We start from the raw sequence: 24,253 nt of genomic DNA, 5'->3' as shown, positions 1-24,253 counted from the left end.
TGCCGAAAGAACACTTCAGCTGTTTGTCCTGAATAAGAATGATAATAAACTTGTAGAAAGCGCCAATACTTACGCAGGGCTCATTTGCGACCATGACTTACGAGAAAGTGACCTTTGTACTAGAACAAATTGTTAAAGTGTCCAGATACGTAGACGCCTGTGTGAAACGCAAAATGTGTGTGTGTTACCATGTGCCAGCCCACTGCATGTTGTTTACTTAGTATAAATACCAGAGACTCGGAGACAGATCTTCGAGTAGTCTTGATGTACATTCTGTATGTGAATCAACCCTGTCTCCTTCTTTGCAAAGAATAAATGTCCAATGATTAATGATTTTTACACCGGTCTCGAGTGAATTTTTCAAACAGCAATGTTCACTGTCAAAATATTATAGTGTTCCCTTCGCCAAACACAGGTCACTTACATTTCAGTCACTGACTTCCTTTGTTTTTGTCTCTTCCCTGAATTTAAACACTTGTGTTTATTTTCTTTCCGCAAACTTTAGACAAGATGTATCTTCCTACCATGCATGTTCATTTGACCCGATGACACATTGTCATTTTTATAGCTGATGTATGGAGCCACATCAGAGCAACCATCAATCAAAGCCTCTGGGCCGCAGAAATACAGAGGCCATTCTTGTGCAGGAATAGCAAAATTATACCAGAGTTTTTGTCTGTCACATTGCATGACATAAGCACCAAATGTGTGCATTCATTGGCTCCTGTTGTCATTGTTGAATACTTCAGCCTTCATTTCACAGAACAGAGCTCCGTGAATTGTTTTGTGAGGCAATAGAGAAGTCAGCAGGGGAGCAAGAAAACTACGGAAAACATTCAAGCTGATCCGTACGCACTATTAATCATTAAAATCGCGTCGCTGCAGGACTTCCAGTTTGACTTTCTGGCTTCAAAGGAAGTTCTAACTGGGCATTGAACACACAACTCTGTCCACTAGTCATTCTACACTTCAACAAACTGGGACTAATATGAGAAGGTAACTTTTACTGTCTGCAAGGATTTTACGGTGATCTGGAGAACCAGCATCATCAAAGTGTGCACTATAACAGTATGACAACTTGCAAAAAAGAGTACTTGTTTCCAGGAAACCACCTGTTTGCTCTCAAATAATCTAATTCCAGTTTTCATATGAAAATGGCTCACACACCTTGGCTAAGACCAGGCATGACATCAAAGTGAGATAACCAGTGTTTGACTTGTTCTCCTCTCAAAGGTTTATATATGTGACCTATGTGAGTGGGATTTGTTTTGAAACATGATTTGTAAATTCAACACAACAGAATATTTCCTGGGTGATATTAAGCATGGGATCATAACAGCATCAGGGGAACACTTCAATGTTATTGCCACAAAGAGTACAAAATCAGACACTGCTGTTCAAAATGTCGACCTGCCAAACCTTTGTTTATGTGCTTAGCCAATATCCTAAGCGGAAGTATGAACAGAGGGGACCTTGCTTACTTCCTTTGTTGCCTGCAGGACAGTGGGAGGATGGCAGGCTGTGAGAACCCCATTAATTGCCTGCTGGCTGTTTATGTTTAGCGAGGGTCAAACGCTGCCAGCTTTATGCAACATTGCTTGTGATAGTGATGCAATCAGGCCTCCAGTCAATCCAGTGGGCTAGGATTTATCCCCAGATGTGTGTTTAGATATGTAACTGTTGGAATTGTAACTTGTTGGACAGAAGCAAAATGTCCCCAAATTAAAAGTATGAAAAATGAAGTTGGGGTTGAGTTGTGAACTTGAAATAATTGTGAGATGCTATATGAAATGAAAGAAAGTACTATAGTGTTTCCCTAAATTGACTTTGACTCATACTTACCAACATTTAGGTTCAACGTTAATCACCATTTTGCTTCCACCCTCTTTTCTCACAATTACATTTTCATTTCTGAGATCCAATCATTTGGTAATGACTTCCAGATTCCCCTTTTCCTCCTTGTGCTGATGAGATGTGTAGAGTTATGGCAGAGCAGTAAGATCTATTGAGCAAATTTATAAGAGTTCAGGAACTGGGAGAATTCTGGGCCCATTTTACCCGAAAACGTGTGCAAGTATGACTAAGAAATCTAGAGGGAACAATAACGTGGGAATTAGGGAAAGATTGATTTGTATGCACAGTGAAAGCAAGCACCATGAACAGTGTTGTGTGAGAGAGAGAGTACCAAGTGAGAGTGAGACCTCTTCAGCGTAGCGGAGAGGAGGAGGAGGAGGAGCTCTGGCCTTGGGTCCCTGGGCACAGAAGGTGCTGCAACTATAGCTGAAGCTCCACTGCCGACAAACTCTGAACTCAACAAGTTTATGTTCAAGTTAATAACTATGTTCAAGTAAAACGTTTCACATCAAAGCTCCCTGCACCAGTGACGGTATAAATAGTACGGTACATTTACTCTGCTTTATACTTTTACTTCCCTATATTTCAGAGACTACATATTATACTTTTTACTCCACTACACTTATTGGACAGTTGACTATGCAAATTAAGATTTTAAAACAGTTTTTTTAAATACAGTAAATAGGTGAAGTACCCATATGACTATTATTTAAAAAAGCAACAGTTATAAACTTATAAACTTCACAAGGTGTAAATATTGTGTTTACTGCTTGTTGCGCTGCCACTAAGTGGCCAACAAATCAATTAATAAAGGTTTAAGTAATGTACATTTTACATCATTCACCAGCACCCTCATCTTAAACAATTTAAATCTTCTCTCCCTTACATCACTACATCTCTTACACTCTTCTATTACACATTCCTTGAAGCACATAATGCACATCATTTGAAATGCCTGGGGTCTATTTGTCTCACATGTCTGACTATCTTCATCAAACGCTTGATCATCTAAATATGTTGGTGTCCCAGGTAGACCCTGATATCATTGTGTTGTCTGAAACATGATTAAAGAAAGGTATTAAGGACTGTGAGGTGGCTATGGATGACTTTGATGTGTATCAAATAGACAGAACTTGCAGGGTAAGTGGGGCAGTAGTTTATAAGAAATCACACTTTCCAGTCACAATACTGCATGCCGCTTCAATTCCCAAATGCTTTGAATTTATGGCAAATGACAAGCTAACTGCATTTTATGAATTTATAGACCCTCTTCCCCCGGACGTGTAGAAAGAGGATTGTTGAAGCATCTTCAATTCAATTCAATTTATTTTTGTATAGCCCAAAATCACAAATTACAAATTAGCCTCAGAGGGCTTTACAATATGTACACATTTGACATCCTCTTGTCCCGGAACCCTCACATCCTTGCTGCTATGGCTCTACGGCCCATACTTTTCACACTCCAGTGATCGGTTGATGCTCCAGGAAACGCCCGTACCAGCACACTTCCTGCCTGTGACTGCTTTCGCTGAGCCTGCACACTATATATTGTCAGATTTTGTTTTAGAGATATGCCTGACCATCTTTGTCACTTTTTTGCAATTTCTTTATAAATAAAGGTTGAAGAAAAATAGACATTTGGTATTTGAGTGAAGGCTATGTAAGGCAGCCGGACAGTGAAAGTTGGGAATTGTATAAACTACAGTGCTCATGTTCATCATAATGAAGGGAAATGTCAACAAATGCAATGGCTTGGCTTATTGATTAATCCCAGTGTGCACCAACCGGGATTTCAGCGTTGAAAACTGGGTGATATTCGGTGTGAATGTCTAAGACCTATTTTCGCCATCTTTTAAACCAGCTAAAATGCGGTTGTCGCAAAACAGAAATTTATTTTTAAAATGTTGATGATTTGTTCAGTTGTAGGTTGAAAGAGAGACAATATTGGTTACTGTGAATGTATTTCTCCAAAGTCATATTACACTGGCCGGTGAAATTTGGTCTACAGGAAGAAGTGATTTAAACGCATTTAATGTTTCATATAAAAATGTCATAAATATGGAACTATAGACTGTGTGCTGCCTACAAGAAGCTCACAGGACATTGTAATGGGAGCAGTGTACATTCTGTCTGTAAAAAAACAATTTTGAACGTCTTTTCAGCGGTGACCTGTCATTTAATAAATGTCTTTTCAACGGAAAAATGCTCACTGGGATAGAACAATGGAGCTCTGTAGCACAGAGGAATAAGACGCAGTACATCAGACTTTGACTGCAAAGACAATATTTATTATTAACATCAAATCATTGTTTTTGTGTTTTCCTGGGATTTGTTGACAAGAAGAAAAAAAACTGCATGTCACCAGACTTATCCTTTAGAGGCATTCATTGTCATTTCTGACCATGAATCCAAGCAATATTGGCATACATTTTTAGTTTTAACAGACTGTTGGCTCATAAAAAGAAGCACCTGCTTGTACATACAGTATATTGTCAAGTTGACAAAAGAATGTACTGCACTTTGATACAAGTACAAAATCATTGAAACCACACTGAGGATAGGTGCAGTTAGCAGGAATGATATGTTGAAGAATACCAAATGTTCCAGAGGAGAATTTCCTGCTTATTATTAAGTCCAGGTTTTGTGGCTGGCATCCTGCCTCTCTCTGTACACTGAGGGTTTTTAGGCACTCAGGGTAAATGAGTGTGATGCAGCCATGGTGAAGGAATAACATTTGTCTTCATCCCTGCAATATCCAGCGCGTTCAGTGCTGAAGCAAATAAGATTTTGAGACATTTTCCTTGCTGCTGAATTGGAGTTCATTTGAGGTTATGAAAACCTGGCACAATATGAAATAGAGTAATGCCACAACTTTAAGTTATTCTTCAAATTTAAGTTAGACAGGCAGGTGATAGCCATGGTTACAAAACCTGAAAACTAAGTTGAAGTACAGAATGACAGTTGATATATTTGGGCTATAATATTGCTCACTTTGATGCATTTTCAAATGCTGCCAGCACTCTAAACTTACACATCGTTCTCTTCAAAGCTTCTTTTATTTGCATGTTTTATCACAAAAGTAAAAGATTAAGAACCAAAGTTACATTTTACGTAACAATAGCAATACGACATGCATACCGATATTACATAATATTGCACTGAAGTGAAGCTCAACCCAACCACATCTGCTGTTAATTCTCTAGCTTGGTTAAACATGATTAGACAGGAAAACATAAAATTACCTCTTTGAGGAAATAAAGTTAGTTGTAAAAACAAAGGAATTTGCTAATGGTTGAGGTTGATGTTGAAATGCTATCTTTGTGTCAGAGAGAGGTTGGAGTTTAGGTTGATGGGGCGAGTTGATGAACCTGAGAAATGTGCAGTGACTTGATGGTTTATACTCAGATGACAAACTATCATCTCATCCTACCCTTGCACCTTGGCTTAATGGAGCTGATGCATTGTCTAAACCTTATGAAGACCTTGAAGAAAGTCTGTGCACTTAGCAAAGTGGTTCTTTGACTCAAATAAAAACTTGGAATATCCTTTACTGCAGCAACAAACCTCATCATGCTGCATTGGTTTGGACTAAAATATGGCCTGGATGGGTATTTTCCAAAGATGACTAACAGAGAGTGAAAAATGAATGGAGCAAAGTTATTCCTGTATTTTATTTTTACATTTTAAAAAAATATAAGATTCTTATTTAAAGAGTTACTATTTGAAGGGATTTCAAAAGCTCAACGGGGTTCCTGGCCACTACTCGTTCAGCGTTCGTCCACATCATATTACTTGCTCCTGGTTTTTCCATTTTTCCTCGCTAACTCCGTGAGGGTCTTATGTTGATTTATCGAAGTGTTAAGCATTCAAATGTTTATGCCTTGGACCCTGGATGACACCATCTGCTGCTAATCTGTATTTCTGTTGTTGTCTGCACACAGAAGCCCAGAACAGCTCGGGACAGAGTCAAGTACAAAGACACTGATTTCCCTTCTGGCTCTTCCCGTGTGGCTCCATCTGGATATTTCAAAAGTCACTCTAACAACTTACCATCCATGTTCACCCTTTACAGCTACCTTGTATGCCGTACTCAAAAAGAGTAATTGAAAGAGTTACTGAACACAGGGACATGTGCTGTATCATTTAAGCCCAAAATATGACTGTAATTTGAGGACCACATAAGGAGAAACACAGGCCGGTTAATACATGAGTGGTTTCTTCAAGTCGTAAAAACATATTCACAAAGAAATGTAATAGTAACATGACCATGTGAATGGTAAGAGGGAAACTATTCTACATGAAGACATACTGTATAAGAAGCATGTATTCATATTCAGTGTTCCTTTATTTCCCTGTTACTGATGTAAATTGATGCACAGCAATAAACTAAACTGTTTCTCTGCTAAAAGGAAGGTTACGATAATTGTAAAGGCACAAACCCACTGAAAGCGATAATTGATTCGGCTCATTTGATCCTTTATAGGTGCCCTATTGCCCACTGCATGTAGAATTACCAACACCGCAGCATCAGCAGCAGCATTTAAGGAAAAGGTTACTATCCAGGAAATATTTGTGTATACTATAAATACCTCTTAATCTTTTTCCGCTTATCTTTTTTTAGGGTTGCCAGGGGGCTAGAGCCGATCCCAGCTGACATTGGGCAAAGGCGGGGTACACAACCGGGACAGATCACAGGGCTATAGTATGGGGCAATTTAGAGTCTTCAATTAAGCCTAAGGACTTGGAGAAAACCCACGCTGACACAGGGAGAACATGCAAACTCCACACAGAAGGGATGTCTAGCCCGGGATTTAACCCCGGCCCCTCTTGCTGTGAGGCGATAGTGCTAGACACTACACCGTGCAGCCCTCTTAATCTTTTTACTTATCCTAAATAATGAAGATCCCGGTTCGAAACTATAGTTGATAAGATAAAATGACTGATTTGATATGGAAGAAGTAGGACTCTGATGGAGTTGTTGGGACTACAAAACATTCCAAAGGGAAGCATCTCCTCCCTCATAAACAATGTTTGGCTGACACCATCACACATCGCACAAAAACTGACAGCAATAAAGTTGTATTTTGGTCTGCCATCAACACCCTGCACGCTACATTCTCCGGGTTACTACATCAAGCACAGACCCTGAGGAGGAGCCTGACATGTCCAAGAGATGGAACTGTATGTACGGACGTTGCGTGTAGAGTGTGCATGAACCACAGCGGGAGGGTCTCCTCCTGCCTGCCTACATACTTGGGAGATGCACTCACAAAGCCATCCCGCAAGGCGTTTCTTGGACTTCACCGGCCACACCATCCCTGAAGCACACAAACAGCCATTCAGTGCATCTGATGGGGGATATGCGTTCAATATAACATGCCAACGCAGGAACTGGGCAAAGCCAATGCAATTTTGCCTCCACGTCCTCCTCAAGGGGTGGGAGACAAAAAGCATCCAGCTGTATAACCCTAGACCTGAAAGAACTTCTTACGTTCTTAGGAACAAAAGAGGGAATTTGGTTTGAGAGTAACTGCAACTGGTGTGCATCAACAGGGTGGTTATATCACAGTCTTTCTTAGCTGAGGTCAGTGCAAGCATCAAAGCAGTGTTAGATGACAACGCCTTCAGAGAGGAGTGGTCCAGAGGCTCAAAGGGATCCTTCACCAAGGCCTTGAAAACAAATGGCAGTTCCCATTGAGGGGAGGAAGCACGCATCAACAATGTGATGTGTCCCAGATGCCGCCTCTGTTGACTTCCACTATAACGCACTACATGGGAAAAAATTAGCAATTGTTGCATCCATTGCTCATTTTTGTTCCCGATGCTTCATATCATTCCTGACAGGCCATTATAGGGCTGACGTCATGTGGTTCCGCATTGGATGACACGAGGTGTCTAAGGCAGCAAGTGAAAGCTGTCGTCGAATAGATTGACCATAAGCTGAATCACTGGTATGTTCTACCAGTCAGCAACAAAACCTAGCAAAACAAACATTCGTCACATCAACCATTATCCCATTAATATAGCCTTATTTCTTTTAAATTATATGCTTTGCACAAGACTGAGTCACAGCTATAAAACAGCGGTTCTTGATATGTGCACAAATATGTGCCTCCCTAGACTATGAGTTGCACTGAGTTCATGAAAACAAAAGAGCAGAGATCCTCAGAGGTCTTTGGGGGATCATTAAAATGCACGTGTTTCATGATGTATATCTTGGTTTTCTCTATTTAGAGAGGGAAAGTGAAGCATTCAGAGCTCAGGCCACAGACCAGAGAGCCAGGGACCTACCAAAACACTTTTCAGACCCATACAGACAGTATTTCAGATGCAAAATTAAGAGTTCTGCACTATATCTTCACCAAACGGGACGCTCTGTTCTGTTCAGTGCTGACATACAGATTTCTAGTACTCTACAAAGTTGGACGCAGACAAAGTTCTCTGTGTCAAATTGAATGACAAAGTATTATGAATATCAAACTTTGGATCAGATTGCGTTATGATGTATGGGTGGGGCTATCCTTGAAATCCCTTTATTTGCAAGCATAATTCTTTACTGGTGATATCAATGCAGGGAGTGCCCCAAAAAGCGACCTCACACAGACAAGAAATGTGTGTGTACACCAATACACACACACACACACACACACACACACACACACACACACACACACACGCACACACTAAAATGGAGGAGGAACATGGCTACATAAATTTACTCCAAAGACAATTTATTATGTTTTGTTCCAGTAGATAGTCTCTTCTGCTTGCAGGAACACTAAAGCTCATAATGACAGGGCGTACTCAACCATGCCAATATATACCTATATTTGTGGCATAAAAAACATGCATTCATACATCCATGCATAATGTGGTATATGACCCAAGAATTTAGATTAGACTAGATAGGTACTTTATCAATCCCGCAAGGGGAAATTCCTTTGTGTCACCTCATTAATCCTAGGCAGCCTCAGCTCTGCTTTCTTTATTGTGTAACATCAGTTTTTTTGATAGGAAAACTGGAAGCTGATATTGTGCAACTTCAAAGCTATATTTCATCTGGCCGAGCTGAGGTTGGTGGTGCACAGAGAACAATCTTTACAGGCAGTCTGCCTCGGTATTAATTAAAACACACCGTCCAAAAAGACAGAGTCAATCAAACACAGGTTATTGGACAGGGGACAAAAAAAGAGATGAGCAGTCTTCTGAAAATCCGTCTGAGGGAGTAAAGGCAGCATATCAGTGGATTTATCATTCTATCGTCAGCTTCAGCTTCGGATAATGCGTCAAATACAATATCTTTTCCTAATGGATGGGGGATGAGTGACGCCTGGAATTTCATTCCATTGCAGATAGGTAAAGTTTTCCTTCAGCCTCTTTTGAGACAGCTGTGGGTTAGAACATGTCGTCACCGATAATGGCAGCATAGTGGGAAAATGTAGGAGTTCTCTTCTGTTCATGAAAGAATCGTGCCCCGATCCCTAAACGTTGAAGACAATAAAATCAAACGGAGATCATAAATATAAACAGAAAACAGAAGTGGTCCTAAAGTAGAACCTGAAACAAACCTGACACGTTTCTAAAACAAAAAGACATGAAGTAACACAACCACGTACCGTGTAAAAAACAACAGACATTTTTACAAAATGGAATTTCCACAAGAATGTAACTATGATATACCAAGATACTTATACTTGACATATTACCAATGTTGCCCTTTTAATCTTACATTTAACAGTGTCAGAGTCCTAGTTTTGTTCTATTACAGTTGCATAGTTGTCAGTTCTAGCTAGGATTGTGTTGCGATTGTGGGTGAGAAGAGCAAATGTACATGTTAAACAATGCGGACGGGTGTGTCAGTATGAACAGTAGTAGCATCTGTGTGTCTGGCAGCCAAATAGGCTGCACCTAGTTGATCTCATAGCTCTGTGTACTGATCTGTTAAGTAGTCGTCTCAGCCAGTGAAATAGTACAGTACATCTGTTCCACATACTGAACAAAGAAAATCTGAAGCTCCGCCATCCAGAATGTGGACGGACAGAGGGGAATAACGGCTGATGAAATTGTTTTTGGCAAATGTAGCTGTAATTATATGTAATTGAGTACATATCACCATCATCATCTCATGACAACAATGCGGTGTAATGAATCTGATGAAAGATACTAATATCCCTTTGAATCTTAGTCAAAAGTACGTACAGCGGTCTAATGATGTACATACTGGAAGTTTTACAAAGATGAGCTGAAATTAAGCACAGAATTTAAAGAACACAACAGACACATGACAAGAAAAACAAAAACTCTTTAAACTTGTATATATTTTTGATCTTTATTGAACCAACAACTAAAAGCAAATCCCTTATTTCTCCTATCCCATTAAAATCCGAGTCAGGGGCTTGGAACTGCTTTAATGAAACCTGCATGGTTTTTGCAGCAGCCTGCTGTAATTAGACAGTCATGTTGGGGACACTATGCACAGCAGCACTGGTGTCATGAGACAGACGGAGCCCCACTGCTGGACTGAAACAGTCTCAGCTTCCCATCCAGGCTTCCAGTTAGCAGCTAAGAGAGACAGAGAAAAAAACATTACGTTGAGCTTTTAGTCTTGTGGTTCAAACTCACACAGGCTCCGCCCCTTACCCCTTACTGTATGGGCCTCCGGTTCTGCAGAGTAAAGCCAATGCGGAGGTGTCTCTAAACTTACATTCTCTCTACTGACCAGTAGGGGGCGACTCCTCCGGTTGCAAAAATAAGTCACATTGAATGGAGTATAAAAAAATGACTGTACTTCTCACTTGATTTATTACCTCAGTAAACATTGTGAACATGAGTTTATGGTCTCCATCTCTAGTTTCAAGTCTTCTTCAAAACAGCATGATGTTCATTTAGTAAACGATGGTCCATTTAGAGTCAAATAGAACATAAAGCATTTAGGGCGGACTTACTGTGATTGACAGGTCGCTGCTGCTACCAGAGACATATACGTCGTCTGTATGCCACTCCTCCGCATTCCAAATATAATCAATTCCAAAAACCAACATGGCGACAGCCGTATTCCAAGATGGCGACAGTGAAACCGCCAAACTAGAGGCTTCAAAACGGCAGTCCACAAACCAATGGGGGATGTCACGATGACTACGTCCACTTCCTATATAGTCTATGGGAAGGACCAGAATGATCTGGGAGGGCTTAGACGATAATGAAATTCCACCACTGATATTGCTTTAAAGGTGCAAGATTTGAGATTGGAAACCTTTCAACTGCCTCTGAAGGGCTCTCGACATGTCAATGCTGAGCTGGCGGCTTATAGCTAACGGTACTAACAGCACCTACAGTGCAAACTACAACGAAAGTGCTAACAGAGCTAACGGTGTTTACATGACGGGGAACTGGAGGGTAGGTGCTACACTTTCCGACAATGAGGTGTGAAACAATTTAGCACACTAAGGCACATCTTCACCACTGTTCCACCAGGGGGCATTTGACTTTTAAAAAATATATTTTGGCTGTCATGCTTTGTGATATTTCTGTTTACTTGTAAGATTAAATTGAATGGAAAGTCCTCCTGAACAAAACGAAGTAGCACTCCCTTGTTTCTTTTCTTCCTCTGTCACAGGTATGTGGTGAATGTACAGTGCGTTAGTGTGGTGAATCACCTCACACATCATAGTAGCATACATTACGTGCACGTGTCTGTCAGGACGGCTTCATCAGCTGTAACCGCCGTATGAGAGCAGTGCAGAGCAGCAGCCCTGAGCTAACCAGTGGGGCACGTTCATATGTGCTTACATGCACTAAAAGCACACATGGACGGCACGGCTATGTCAGCAAAGCAAGGAGAAGCTTGGATAACAACACAGGCAGGGGAAGAGAGATTTCCTTCACTGCTTGATTCTCTGCTCAGGACATTACTCCACTATATCTTTACTTACATAGAATGTTAAACACAGCTCCTTTAAGAAAAACAGCGGTGTGTGCGGCTTTATATACTGTGGGGTCGGCACGTATTTGGGTAGTCACAACCTGATTGGCTGGCTACGCTTATGCAAATTTCCAGTCGAGGGTTCCGCCTGTGCTTATAGAACTAGAGTTACAGTATTGTAACCTTCAATATTTTCCAGGAACTGCATTGGCACACGACACTCTCGTTTTTACGACTTTCTATTTAGAGGACCAAGTTGCATAACAGCACTTGCTTCCTTAAAGAAGACTAGCATCACCACGGTCAAGATCCATACTGTGTTTGTCATGGAAATTCTTGATTTTCTATACTTGCCATATATCACAAGAAAACATAAAGCCTCATGGCCTGAACTTTGTAAAATAACAATGTTTAATCTTGAGGTTCCTGCCAGTGATAGTCATGGTGGGTAGACTATTTATCCATTAACAAGGCACCCACATCAATAAACTAACATTAACCCACAACCTGCACAGCTATTTAAGCAACACGTGTGCAAACACACACACACACATACTGTAACCAACATGGGGATGCGATACACTAACAAGCACATATGTACAGAATCATTTCTTCACTATATTTCTTTGCAAGAAGGGAGCAGTATCTCATCTGTTTCTATCAGCCAGTAGAGAAAATGAGGATGAGGGAGCATTACCTCAAACATCTGACAGCCAATCAGCAGCAATAACAATAGGAAACCCTCCATTTGGAGTTCAAAATGAGGATCATGATATTCTCATATTCATATCGGCAGCTGCTCAAAGTAGAGAATATGATAGGATGGAACACTCATTATGCAAGACAGCTGTTTACAAACGGCTCTATTTTCCCTTTATTTTCAACCTTACGTGTCTTGTAAGAGTGTGACAAACCATTTCAAATCAATTCCATCCTACTTTGAGCAAAGGTTATTTGTACTACACTTAATCCCATTTTAAGTCTGAAAGGACTTCACAAATCTTCACAAATCACGATGAAAACAACCCAACAAGTTGCAAACTAAAGGCTATGCTTGGCTGAATGTCACGATCAGCCGTGGAGCATCAATGTCATTTATAGTGATTTGTAGGTGGATTTTCAGAAAACTGGTTTCTTTCTTAAGTATACTAACAGCGGGAATCTTGGAAAACAGCAACTATTTGCCATTTGGCACAACAATAGTCTAACATTTTTTCCAACGTACTAAAGCTGTTTTATGCAGAAGAAATCCTTTTTTACCAACAAGCAGATGCCTGTGCTGGGAAAGGGAGTCACAATAGCTAAGGGCTGAGGATGACTGAACCATAGAAGAGATTAAACTGGGGTGGATTAAATCTTATTTTTACGAGTGAATGTTGCAGCCACTCTCCGATAGACACACAGAGGATTTGCAGGTGTGTGTGTGTGTGTGTGTGTGTGTGTGTGTGTGTGTGTGTGGAGCCTAAAAGACATGAGGATTTCTGCAAAAAGGTAGCCAAGTAAGCACGAACACAATACACCTACATAAGCATGTGTTATACTTGTCTTTTTCAGCATATAAAAGTGTTTGAGGCTCTCCCATGAAACAAACAGCTCATTTCACTTGCTCTTCTATTTTCAAGAAGTCTTCTTTCTCCATGACCTCCTGCTTAATGACCTTAACCAACAATAGCCAAGCTGTCTGGGTCCTGCCCCCCCCGGCTTCTAAAATAGCTACTTAAAACACAAGAGGGTCGGAGAGCAGCTCCATTAGCAACTACAGCTCTATTCATCAACTACCTTCTCCATGTAAACATGCAATGTAGAGTTGAAGCTAAATTACAGATTTTCTAAATAAAGTGATAACATGAAAGGATTTTTAACGCCATACGCTCGCAGCAAACATCTGTAATCCAACACATTCCATCTCTGCAACCTTCGACCTTTGTTCAGTGAGGCTGAGGCAAGCTAAGCTGATGAGGACCGAGGGTTTTGGGTGACCTTTAAGGTCAGAAGTCAATACTTCTTGCGAGCTGATTCCCTGTAGCTGTAACAGCAAGGGGTCATGCTGGGCCATCACAAGTGAGTTATTTGTCTGTCCTCAACATCCACTTCTTGGAAACACAGTTTTTATTTTGAAGATTTATTCACAATGTCAGATGTCCTTATGCATCATTTGACTTTTGATAATTTAATCATAGGTCATGCATGAGAAACAACGCATATTTAAAATATCATTCAAAACATTTGAGCAACTCTGGGATCATAAATCAGATTGCGAATTTTCATGGCGTGTCATAAATGTTACATAATCTAAGTTATTGTCAGGCGTGCTGGACTCAATACCATAAATCAATAGTTCAAAGCAGGAATAAAAATCCTGATTATGAATACAGTCTAGGTTGGATTCCCAGTGGTGAAGACTGTGTCAAATATTGGCATTCTGGACAACAGAAAGTGACCGTCTGCAGAAACTGGTGACAACTGCGGCTTTGAAGATATGAGGAGCGATGTGTTTTTTCCTCCCAAAGGATATAATTCATCAGTGCAGACTTAACAACTGCCAGCATACCAGGATGTTCTGTAGTGTACATGCTGAGAGCGGAAGGAGAACACATGAGAGATGGAAAAAGGAGCAGACGGTCACAAGGGTCACCAGTTTGATAAGCTTATGCACTGTCAGTGAAAGAAATGTATAGTCTGTTGCTGGTGGTGATAGTTTTGGTGGTGACTTATGAACGGAGTCACTTTCTAACTTCCCTTAAATCTTCATGCATGCATGCGTATTAATATAAAAAGGTCTATATAATACTACACTCCAGCTAAGTTTTGTTTTTGTTGCCATTAGAACTCCCTTTCTATTGTTTGTTATGTCTCTTATTTCCCCATTAACAATTAGGGAACTGATAATAGTCCAAATTGGTAAATGAAGGCAATGCTATATTGCCAAAGAATACACTTTTTTTTTTTTTTATAAAAAAAATGTCCAATTGTAAGAGAATCTTCTGGGAAATAAAAAAATCCCATCACATTAGAGACATGACATTTTTCATTGAGAAATGTTTTATTAAATTTGTATTAATCTAATCTTAGCTCTTATTCTAATCTTATGCTATTTTACACAGTTAGATGAGGTTATGCCATTTTCAGTTATTAAAGACATACTATGCGCTATCTAATAATGTTGTGTTCATGCCAACTATATATGTGCATATCTGAGCTAAATGTACCTCAATGCATTAAAGCTGCACAGACAAAATGCTGTTTGTCGTTCCAATTTCATTTCATTCCCAGTGTCCCTCATATTTTGGGTAGTCAGGCAAAGGAAGTACTGTACAACACTATTAACCAACACCAACTAACCAACTAACCATGACCAACTGAGAAAATGCTGTCGACCACAAGTCAAAGGCTTGATACTTAAAAATTCCTCTTGCAACTGGACCCAAACTCTTTATTTCCTCACTTCCTGTTCATTGCCTTCCAGCTGTGTTGAACGCAGGCCAGTTAATTTCAGAGAGGCTGTCTCAGCTCAGTCTGTGTCTCACTCTAATGTGACATTCTGGAGCAGACAGCAGATTCCACCTCTGTATTTGCTGTCTGGCCGCTACAGTATGAAGAGCGCGTTTTGCTCTCTTGGGTCCCGGCAAAAAAGGAAACAAAGAGATAAAATATTAAAAAGGCCGAAGGAGTGTGTATAGCTTTTTCAAATGCCAAATGGCCACAAATAAAAAGATACAATAAAAAGGTCTAGTGGGAGTGCCAGCTGCATGTTATGCCTGCCCGCGAAGAGCAAAGATGACACATGCTGACATATGGAGACAAGAGTAGCACTGAGCTTGAAAGCCAGTGAGATGATTCACTCTTTGTTCATCTTCCTAGTTTGGAAGATGGAACATGTTAACTTTTAGAGACAGCTGCTTGTGTCAATAAGTGGTCACAGACCTCAGTGAGTCCAGCACATGAAATGCAAATGAGGGAAAAAGTTCTGAAACTTTTCACTTAATTAAAATACTTAAACGGACAACATTATATAGTTCTTGTTTCATTGTGAGGCTATTTTTGATTTTTTTGAACAGTGGTTTCAACAACTTTTTTTATTATTTATAATAAATAAAAATGTAACAATAGTTTTATCAGCATTCAAGGCAGTCCACTGAAAACAAATTAAGGAATAAGGGAGGACACTCCACTGTCCCATAAAATAAATCCACTTCTAATATGCTGACCTTAGGCAAATACTACCAAGACATTTCCACTGCCGATGTGGAACAATGTAATTGGAGCTATCCATCCAGCTTGGGATGAGAAAATACAGAACTCTGCGTAACCCAAATAGAGCACAGCCCTTTGAAATCTATTCTTCTAGTCTGACCTAGTAACCTGTTTGTCTGAAGTCATTGTTGATTCTGGCTACAGCATTTGGCTACAGCATTTTGCTTTGCCTTTACTTATGATCCTGAAGCAGTCCTAAAATCATTGGATGAAGCTACAGATTTAGTATTACCACTGCCTTGTTTCCAGGCTCTACTCAAATTAGACACAGCTTCTTTTGCCTTCCACAACTCTAATCTAAAAATAAATGAAAAAGGGAACAACCTGATGTGTTGAACCAGCAGAGACAAAATTACCCCTGTTGCAGGTGATAAAATACTTTGCAAGTAGAATTTGCAAGTCTACATTTATGGTAGCACATGTAGGTCCAACACCGGAGAGCTTACACAACTTTACAGATATGCCATGTGAAATCCCACAAGATTTTACAAGACAACAAAGTGAAGAGACAGTAAAAGTTGGGATCTTTCATTACAGCCTTCAGTACAGGAATAAACCTGAGGGAATGAACCCCAGGGGTAGATCTGCCTGCTTGATGGTCTTTTAAGTATGAGGATGGAAAACATGAGTGAAAAATGAGTGGAAAATATGCATTGCATTATCTGTCTGAGCCTTGCATCGGAGGGTTCTCACAGCAACATCTGGATCTCAAATGTGGCTAAAAAGCAAGTCGAGCACAGGTTGGGGACACTTTTTGCTGGTATTTTTTCATGTTTTGGTAAGGAGAAAGTAATGTTACCATTATGATATCACTTGGCTTTGGTCACAGTTAACTTTGACACTGACCAGCCATTTCCCAGGACTTCTTGAATTCCTAATACTTTTTTTACATGTTTCTATTTTGGCCAACAGAAGAAAATATAGATATGTGTGCATCAATTCCAGGAAGACATTAGATCAACCACATTAAGTTGAACTAGAAGCAACCTCACAAAGTGGAGCCAGGCACTAAATATATAAGTAGAAGATCAACTGTGTGATAAATAGGGAAGAAACACTTTTCAGCTCATATGAAGGAGAGCTTTCTGTAACTAATACTATGTATGTATGTATGAGCCATCAGAGTGCTTCATCTAAGAGCTGTATTTCAGGACCTTTTAGCAGGAACATGAAGCTGCAGCAACATACAGTTTGAGTTGGGATTGTTTTGTTAGACTACTTTTGCCAAGAATAAAGATTGAAGTGAAGAACGAACTTGTCATAAAAGTGCCACGGGTGGAATCATGAAATCTACTGAGCGCACGTGTCAACAGATCCATCTCCATGTCAACTGAGCAAACTCCCTCCACTCATGTGATACGGTTAAAAGCTATAAGAAGACCGCAGGTTGGGATTGTTTTGTCAAACCTCCCTGAAATTAAACATGACAAAGTTCGGTCACAGGTTGTGAATCTTTCAATTTCATGCAGTTTTATCTCAATTTGCTAAGAATTTGAGAGGTCTTCCCTCCTCTAAGAGGTCCTGAGAAAGATGGGCCACAGTAAATGTTGATGTCAGTTACTGATCAAGAACAGCCCTTTCCCTTCGGGTGGACAGAAAAAAAAGTAGCTGTGCAGTGGTGAATACATATAACTGTGCAGCTGTGTGCTAATTGGATTCAGAAAGTTGCTTGGGAAACATTGGAGCAGACAGTTAATGTAATAAACTACAGCATTACCGGTTATTGGTTAGTACGAGAAGGCATGCTTATTTCATGAGCAACTATTTCTGTGATGATAATTAAATGAGACAGACAACCAATAAGAGATGATCTCATGAAAAAGATCTGATTGATACAATTTCATATATATTACCCAGAAAATAAAGGACATTACACTGAATAAAAGAAGGGTTTTGATTATTTGCACAAATGCAAACTGCAAATTTAGTAAGTCTTCATAGTTGTGTTCTAATGGATTAAATACATTTTCAACCTTTTTTAAATTTTTTTTATAGTTCCTGCCTTGCCCGCATGTCCTATCAAACTAAACACAATATGCAGAATTGCTGATGGGCAATGAGCAAGCCCTGAATGATGAAGTGTGTCTTCAAACTCTGCAGATTATTGCATTCAGCCAGTAAATGGCCACGGATCAAACTTTCCACTTTCAAGCTTGGAAATCTGAATGCATCATTGTGCTGCAAAGGTTTAACTGAATAGAGTTACACAGATGGACATGAAGATTTAAAACATGTGCCTCAAGTCCAACAGACAGTCAACTAGAAGTCTCATTGGACATCTAGCAGAGGTTGTGATGTTATATTCTAAAACGCTTCTTTGTGAAATCCATTTGCTTTGAACAGACGAAAATCATTAAGTGACCAATAAATACATTTCCAAAGGCAATGTTGCCAAGTAAGAAATGCTCTGGAGATTTTGAAAGGACGTTGGTACAAATAGAGCTGTACATTTTGATTTGTTATTTTCCTGTAATGGCAATAAAAAATAAAAAAAAAGTTTGTCCTTGTGTTAAGCTTTACTTTATGTTTTCCTTGGTGAGACCATACAGTTCCTGAATTTGCCTGGATATCTACCAGTTTAGATTGATATTATGCCAACAGCGTTGACTTAATTATAGACAGTAGGGACAACCTGAAGTAAAGAGATCACAAACTGAAGCATTCAAAGCATTTCTACATTTGGCAATCACACAGAGCTATCAATATTGAATATCCATTAAGACACAGTAAAACAAAAATGACATAATATTAAACTACAATGGATCCATATTGGAGTTTCAGAGTTGAGTTGTGCTTTTTATTATTTTTAGCTTCATTAGATATCAGCAGAAATTCTGCGAGGTCACTGACATACAAGTCCACTCACCCTGAACTTTGGGATGGTCTCAAAAAACCCTGCTATGTGACCTCAGCCTGAGGACATCATTCCTTCATAATCCAGTAAACTTACACACAGTTGGAGTTCAGAGCTAGTTGAGCTGGTTCAGGCCTGTTTAACTAACTGACCCTTTTAAATATTAGTGACTTTTAAACCATGATATGTGATTTTTTTATAATTTGAATCAGAAGAAGAATGCTCAGAAACATACCAATATTTCTATTTGTTAACTATCACAAAGTGCTCTACGTATTCGTACTGTATCCTGAGATTCTATGATTTCTTTACTTTACTTTACTTCCTCAGGGAAACTTAAGAGGTGAAGCAATTTCTTGGACTGAAGAAAACATGACCTCTGAATGATACTGCTTTTCACCGTGAACTCTTATCTTTGCTTTTGGACATTTTCCTTTCATACCTGTTTGAGATGTTTGAGATAACGATTAAACTGATGTGCAAACATAATCAGGGGAGGAATGGAGGGTAAACACACATTAACACTTTTGGCTTGCATGTCCCCTGGGGTGATTATGCAAAATGAACCTACCGTATTTTCCGCACTATAAGGCGCACTTAAAAGCCTTTAATTTTCTCAAAAAACGACAGTGCGCCTTGTAATCCGGAGCGCCTTATATATGGATCAATTGGTTAATTGGTTGATCCATACTGGTTGTACACGGCGCTCTGTCAAAATGTTTCAGTACGACTGGTAAACTACAAAGCCGCACCGCGGTAAACACCGGTACTGTGCTTACTCCTAGTCCAACACCACTTGTGTGTATAAAGACCCCAAAACGGCACCTTTGAAGAGACACGCTTACGACGCTATTCTATTCTATGCGCCTTATAATCCGGTGCGCCCTATATATAAAAACAGTTCTAAAATAGGCCATTCATTGAAGGTGCGCCTTATAATCCGGTGCGCTTTATAGTGCGGAAAATACGGTACTATAGGTCAACATCTGGAAAGTAAAAAAACAATCTCTGGCTTTACTTCAGCTGTCTGATATCTGATGTCAGTACATTTAGACAGTTTCCGTAAACTATGGTCAATAGCTTACTGGGATGTAGAGAACAAGCCTATATTTTAGATGAGGTATTTCTGTTCTGGTAGATGGGGCATTAAATGAATGATTAAGGAGTAACAAGAGACGGGGAATAACAGAACAGCAAAGACAAAAAGTGAAGACAAGTTCTTACCTCTGGTGTGGCAGGGTTGAAAGCCACACTGAGCACCGTGTCTGAGTGCTTTTGAAGCTTGTGGAGGTAGCTGCTGCTGCGTATGTCATAAATGTATGCCTGAAATGAATGAGATAGACTACATGAGCAAAAGCAGGTATGAACTGTAACCATGCAGTGATGAACCAATATAGAACATGTACAGAAGTAGTTCAATTGAGCCTCATAGAGTAGCTCAATATATGTACATGATACATACAATATGCAAGCGTGTTTGGACTGAACAAGATGCACAAATGAAATATGGTTAACTACAGACAAAGTCAACAGAAAGACACTAGCAGACATGAACAGATGTGGATATACTTTAGGGATCATTTCAACTTCGAGGGAAAGTTTAGGGTTTAAGTTTTCATGAGTTTGAGCCGCAGCACATACATACAAAAGCCCACTTCAAACGCATGCAGTGAGTGTGTGCACAGCTAACATCCATACTGTCACATCCATTGGTTGTTTGGGGAGAATAATAGAGTATTCTGTCACCTCTACTTTAAATCATATTTTAGTGCCCGGTGAAGTGTGCCTCCTTCCTGCAATGGGAACTGCCATTTGCCATCTAGGCCTTAGTGAAGGATCCCTTTAAGCTTCTGGAGTGCTACTATCTGAAGGCGTTGGAAATTGCATCTGCTTTGCCCAGTTTGTGTGTTGGCATATTATGTTAAAAGGCACAGCCCCCATCAAACGCACTGGATGTTTGCTTCGGGATGCTGTGGCCGGTAAAGCCCTATTCAAGAAACGCCTTGCGGGATGGCGTTTTGAGTGCATCTTCCAAGCCCATAAGCAGGCGGAAAAAGACCCTCCCACTGTGGTCCGCGCACACTCTAAAAGCAGCGTGACGGAGTCGGCAGCTTTGTTCGGGTGAGTCAAGGACATATGTATGACGGCAGCGGGGTTGACGCCCTGTCCGTATATATATGTTATATATGTTATATATATATATTGTATATGGTTCTATCTCATGAACGTGTTAGGCTTCTTTTCAGGGTGTTGAATTTACACTTGGTCTTGTGTGCACAATAAAACATTTGTACACCGCTTGTGTAGACATCTTAGAATCAACACTTCAATTTGAAATCTTAGAATACCTGAAATATCTAATGTTTCATCAGCTTGTTAGCACCATACAAACTTAATACAATCAGTGAGTTTTAAGTGCCATTTGTGTGCTTCAGTGCCATGAGTACAGATAAAAGCAGATGCAGGGATGTTTGTTACCAGACGACGACTCATCAGATTCCTGCAGCTGTTTTGTATTATGTTTCCCTGAAAAAAACGCTTCAAAAGTCGGTGGGTAAAGTGTCTCCTGTCTGAGGTATATGACGTGTGTGGTAACATGCAGGGTATTAGATACTTGGAAGAAAGAAGTTCTTTCAGGAATGCTTAAATATCACATGGATCCCCAGATGTATCAGCTTATATCAACTGTAACTGAAGCTGAGAGCAGGGATAACACTGAACGAATAACAGGTTAATATTGACCACATTGAGATAATATTCCACTTAGATTGTTTTTGGCCTTGTGTTTTTTGGAAAATGTGTAATATGATCTAGGGAGTCTTTTTAAAGTATTCGGGTTCTTTTTTTCCATGATTGCTTTTTGATATATTAAGACAAGTACAAATGTGTCTGGCTTATGGAAGTCTCAGGGCAGCTACAAATAAATACGGTGTAGCTAACTACCATATACTCTCCCGATTTCCAAGAAACGTTGGAAATGTCCAATCTCGACAGAGATGCTCTCAAATGTCCGTGCTGTGCCGAGTCCCCATAATTAATAATAACCAGCAGCATGCATATATTATTCCACTGCTTTCAATAAGCACATACACCAGAAGAAAAGAGAGATGGATAAGGAAAAGGGAGGCAGTCTTCTGAAAACTTCTTGAAAGCAAGTATAAGTCACAGTCTGGAAAAGCAATTAAATAGTTCTGCTTCAACATGAAGGTTGAATTTGACTTGGAAAAAGCCTCGAGTTCAAATAAAAATCTCTGAGTCAAGCAAAAACGGTCTTCACCTTAAATGGAGGTGAAACTGATAAAGAAATGCTGCTGTTTTCCTGCTGTCCTTCTGCTTTACGAGGCAGAGTAAGATATAAACAATATAAAGTATATCCCATAAAATGTATTGTAGTCAGAATACTTTGCCATTTAAGCCTCAACCACAGTTTATAGGTGGCTTTGACGGGCAGAAGTCTTAATTAAACCACATTCAATCTTACAAAAATTAAGAAAAAAAACAAAACAATTGCTGATTATCAAAGTTTTCTTGTCAAATTGTACTTTAAAAAACTGACCTTCTGAGATACAGTATGTACAGAGAAGTCTACACACACACTGTAAAGGGAGAGACAGATATTCAAACTTACGCAGTTGTCCTCAGAGCCTGAGGCAATGAACCGGCCACATGGTGATATGGCTGAAGAGCATGGATGGCAGCGATTTAGATGGTTCTCATAACGCCGTACACACCTGAGAAAGAGATGCACACATTGGTGAGATATTGTGAAGTTCACAAACTCAAACCAACCTGATGTGCAGGAATGAATATTTGCAATCTTAGTTGCTCTGGGTCCCATTGGTATTAAAACTATATAATTTCTGGTTTGTTTCCTCGCAATGGTCATATTAGGAGCTCATAATATATATACTTCATATAAAATAACATCCTTTAATCCATTGGAAATTATTTTACCCTGAACTCTGTGTGCCAGGAAAAACTGTAGAATAAACGATAAAACACTGCTTGAAAGTGAGCCATCTTTGGACTGGGAATGAAAAGCATTTCACACACGAGTGCAGCCATCTTTTGTGATGTGGTGTGATGTTAGATGAAGATGCAAAGTCTATATAGAATGCTGAATTCTGGCAGGAATTACCAAGGAGCAGAATGCCACCCTGCAGACTTCCGGTTTTACAAAGAACTGAACCAGCAGAAGACAAGTAGTTGAGCATGACTCCAGCATAACCAAGGAAAGAGAAGGTAGATGATGAACGGCCCCCTCGTGCAACTTCTGTGCAGTTTCTTTTGCTTTGGAACAGCATGTAATCTCTTTACAATGCCACTATTAGCTCGCTGAGCTAGGGTCTCTGTATGGGCTGGCATGTTGGCAGGGCTTTGACAGGATATGGTGAGAGCATGTCTTTGACATTCACATGCTAATGTCATTAAGCTTGGCTAAAAGTAGGTCATATTCACTGGTGTTCATAAAGACATATGATATTCCCAGTACGGTGAGCAAGTCAAATAAAAGCAAGCAATAGAAACTAACTTTATGACGCTTATAATGCTGGAGCAACCCATAGCCTTGACTGTGGAGATGATTGACTGGTGCTAAAAAAATACTGAGAACAATTTCATTTAGATTTTGTAAATGCTTTTCAATGTGTCCAGTTCAGCTTGAATATACAGGATACACCTATGCCCAACAGGTTTATATTATCTGAGAGCTACTCATGACAAATATAGTGAAAACCTCTTTTCATTTTGATGCATAGCAAGATGGACGAGAAGCATCTGTTTCTAAATCCACTTTAGTACATCTGGACATTCAGGTCTGCACAACCTGTCATCATCAAACTGATAAGAAACAGTTTAACAAGTTAGAAATAAACACTTATCTAGGTTTTCTAGGTCAGAATTCTCTGTGTTGTGTGAGTGATGATGACTTTTTCCTGATGACTTACACAGACTGCATCGGAGGGTCTGATTCTCTTGAGTGGAAGCCTGTACGGTTCCTGACTCCACCTGGGTATTCAGTGTCAGTCATTAAGGTCATCAGCAGGCTAATCATAGCTCTTTATTTGCAGCCAATATATTTCACCCATTTTAACTGTGTCTGAACAAATCAGGCGAAAGCTGCTTTTTCTTGTACTATTCGATATTATTTAATACAAAGGCATTATTGATCCATTCAGTCACAACGTTAATTTATCAGTTGATGGCAATTCCCTCCTTTAAAGGGAATACATCACTGGACTAAAGAGACACATCTGTTGTCTTTGTCTTTAGAACTGGTATCCGTGGGGGACTGATTTTAAACTATCCTAAATAGTGCCGTGTAGACCCCTAAACCTGAACCTTGCACACATTTGGAAATGCAAAGGGCG

The 24,253-nt window shown here is 39.8% G+C and overlaps 1 protein-coding gene across 1 annotated transcript in view; it reads right to left on the bottom strand.

The window, feature by feature from the left end:
- Nucleotides 1-10,243: 10,243 nt before the first annotated feature.
- Nucleotides 10,244-24,253, bottom strand: part of wdr27 (WD repeat domain 27) — a 36,245-nt gene continuing 22,235 nt past the window's right edge. Inside the window, exons 22-24 of the mRNA XM_076077240.1 lie at nt 22,513-22,615; nt 20,109-20,207; nt 10,244-10,416 (exon numbers count right to left, since the gene is read on the bottom strand). Of these exons, the coding sequence (XP_075933355.1) occupies nt 10,345-10,416; nt 20,109-20,207; nt 22,513-22,615 (274 nt within the window). The 3' untranslated portion in view covers nt 10,244-10,344. The remainder of the gene's footprint in view (nt 10,417-20,108; nt 20,208-22,512; nt 22,616-24,253) is intronic.

This window comes from Anarhichas minor, unplaced genomic scaffold (genome assembly GCF_050575085.1).
Source record: "Anarhichas minor isolate MPS153535 unplaced genomic scaffold, ASM5057508v1 ptg000058l, whole genome shotgun sequence".
Taxonomy (NCBI): Eukaryota; Metazoa; Chordata; class Actinopteri; order Perciformes; family Anarhichadidae; genus Anarhichas; species Anarhichas minor.
Note: the sequence above shows the minus strand (reverse complement) of the source record. Positions and strands in the feature narration are given on the sequence as shown.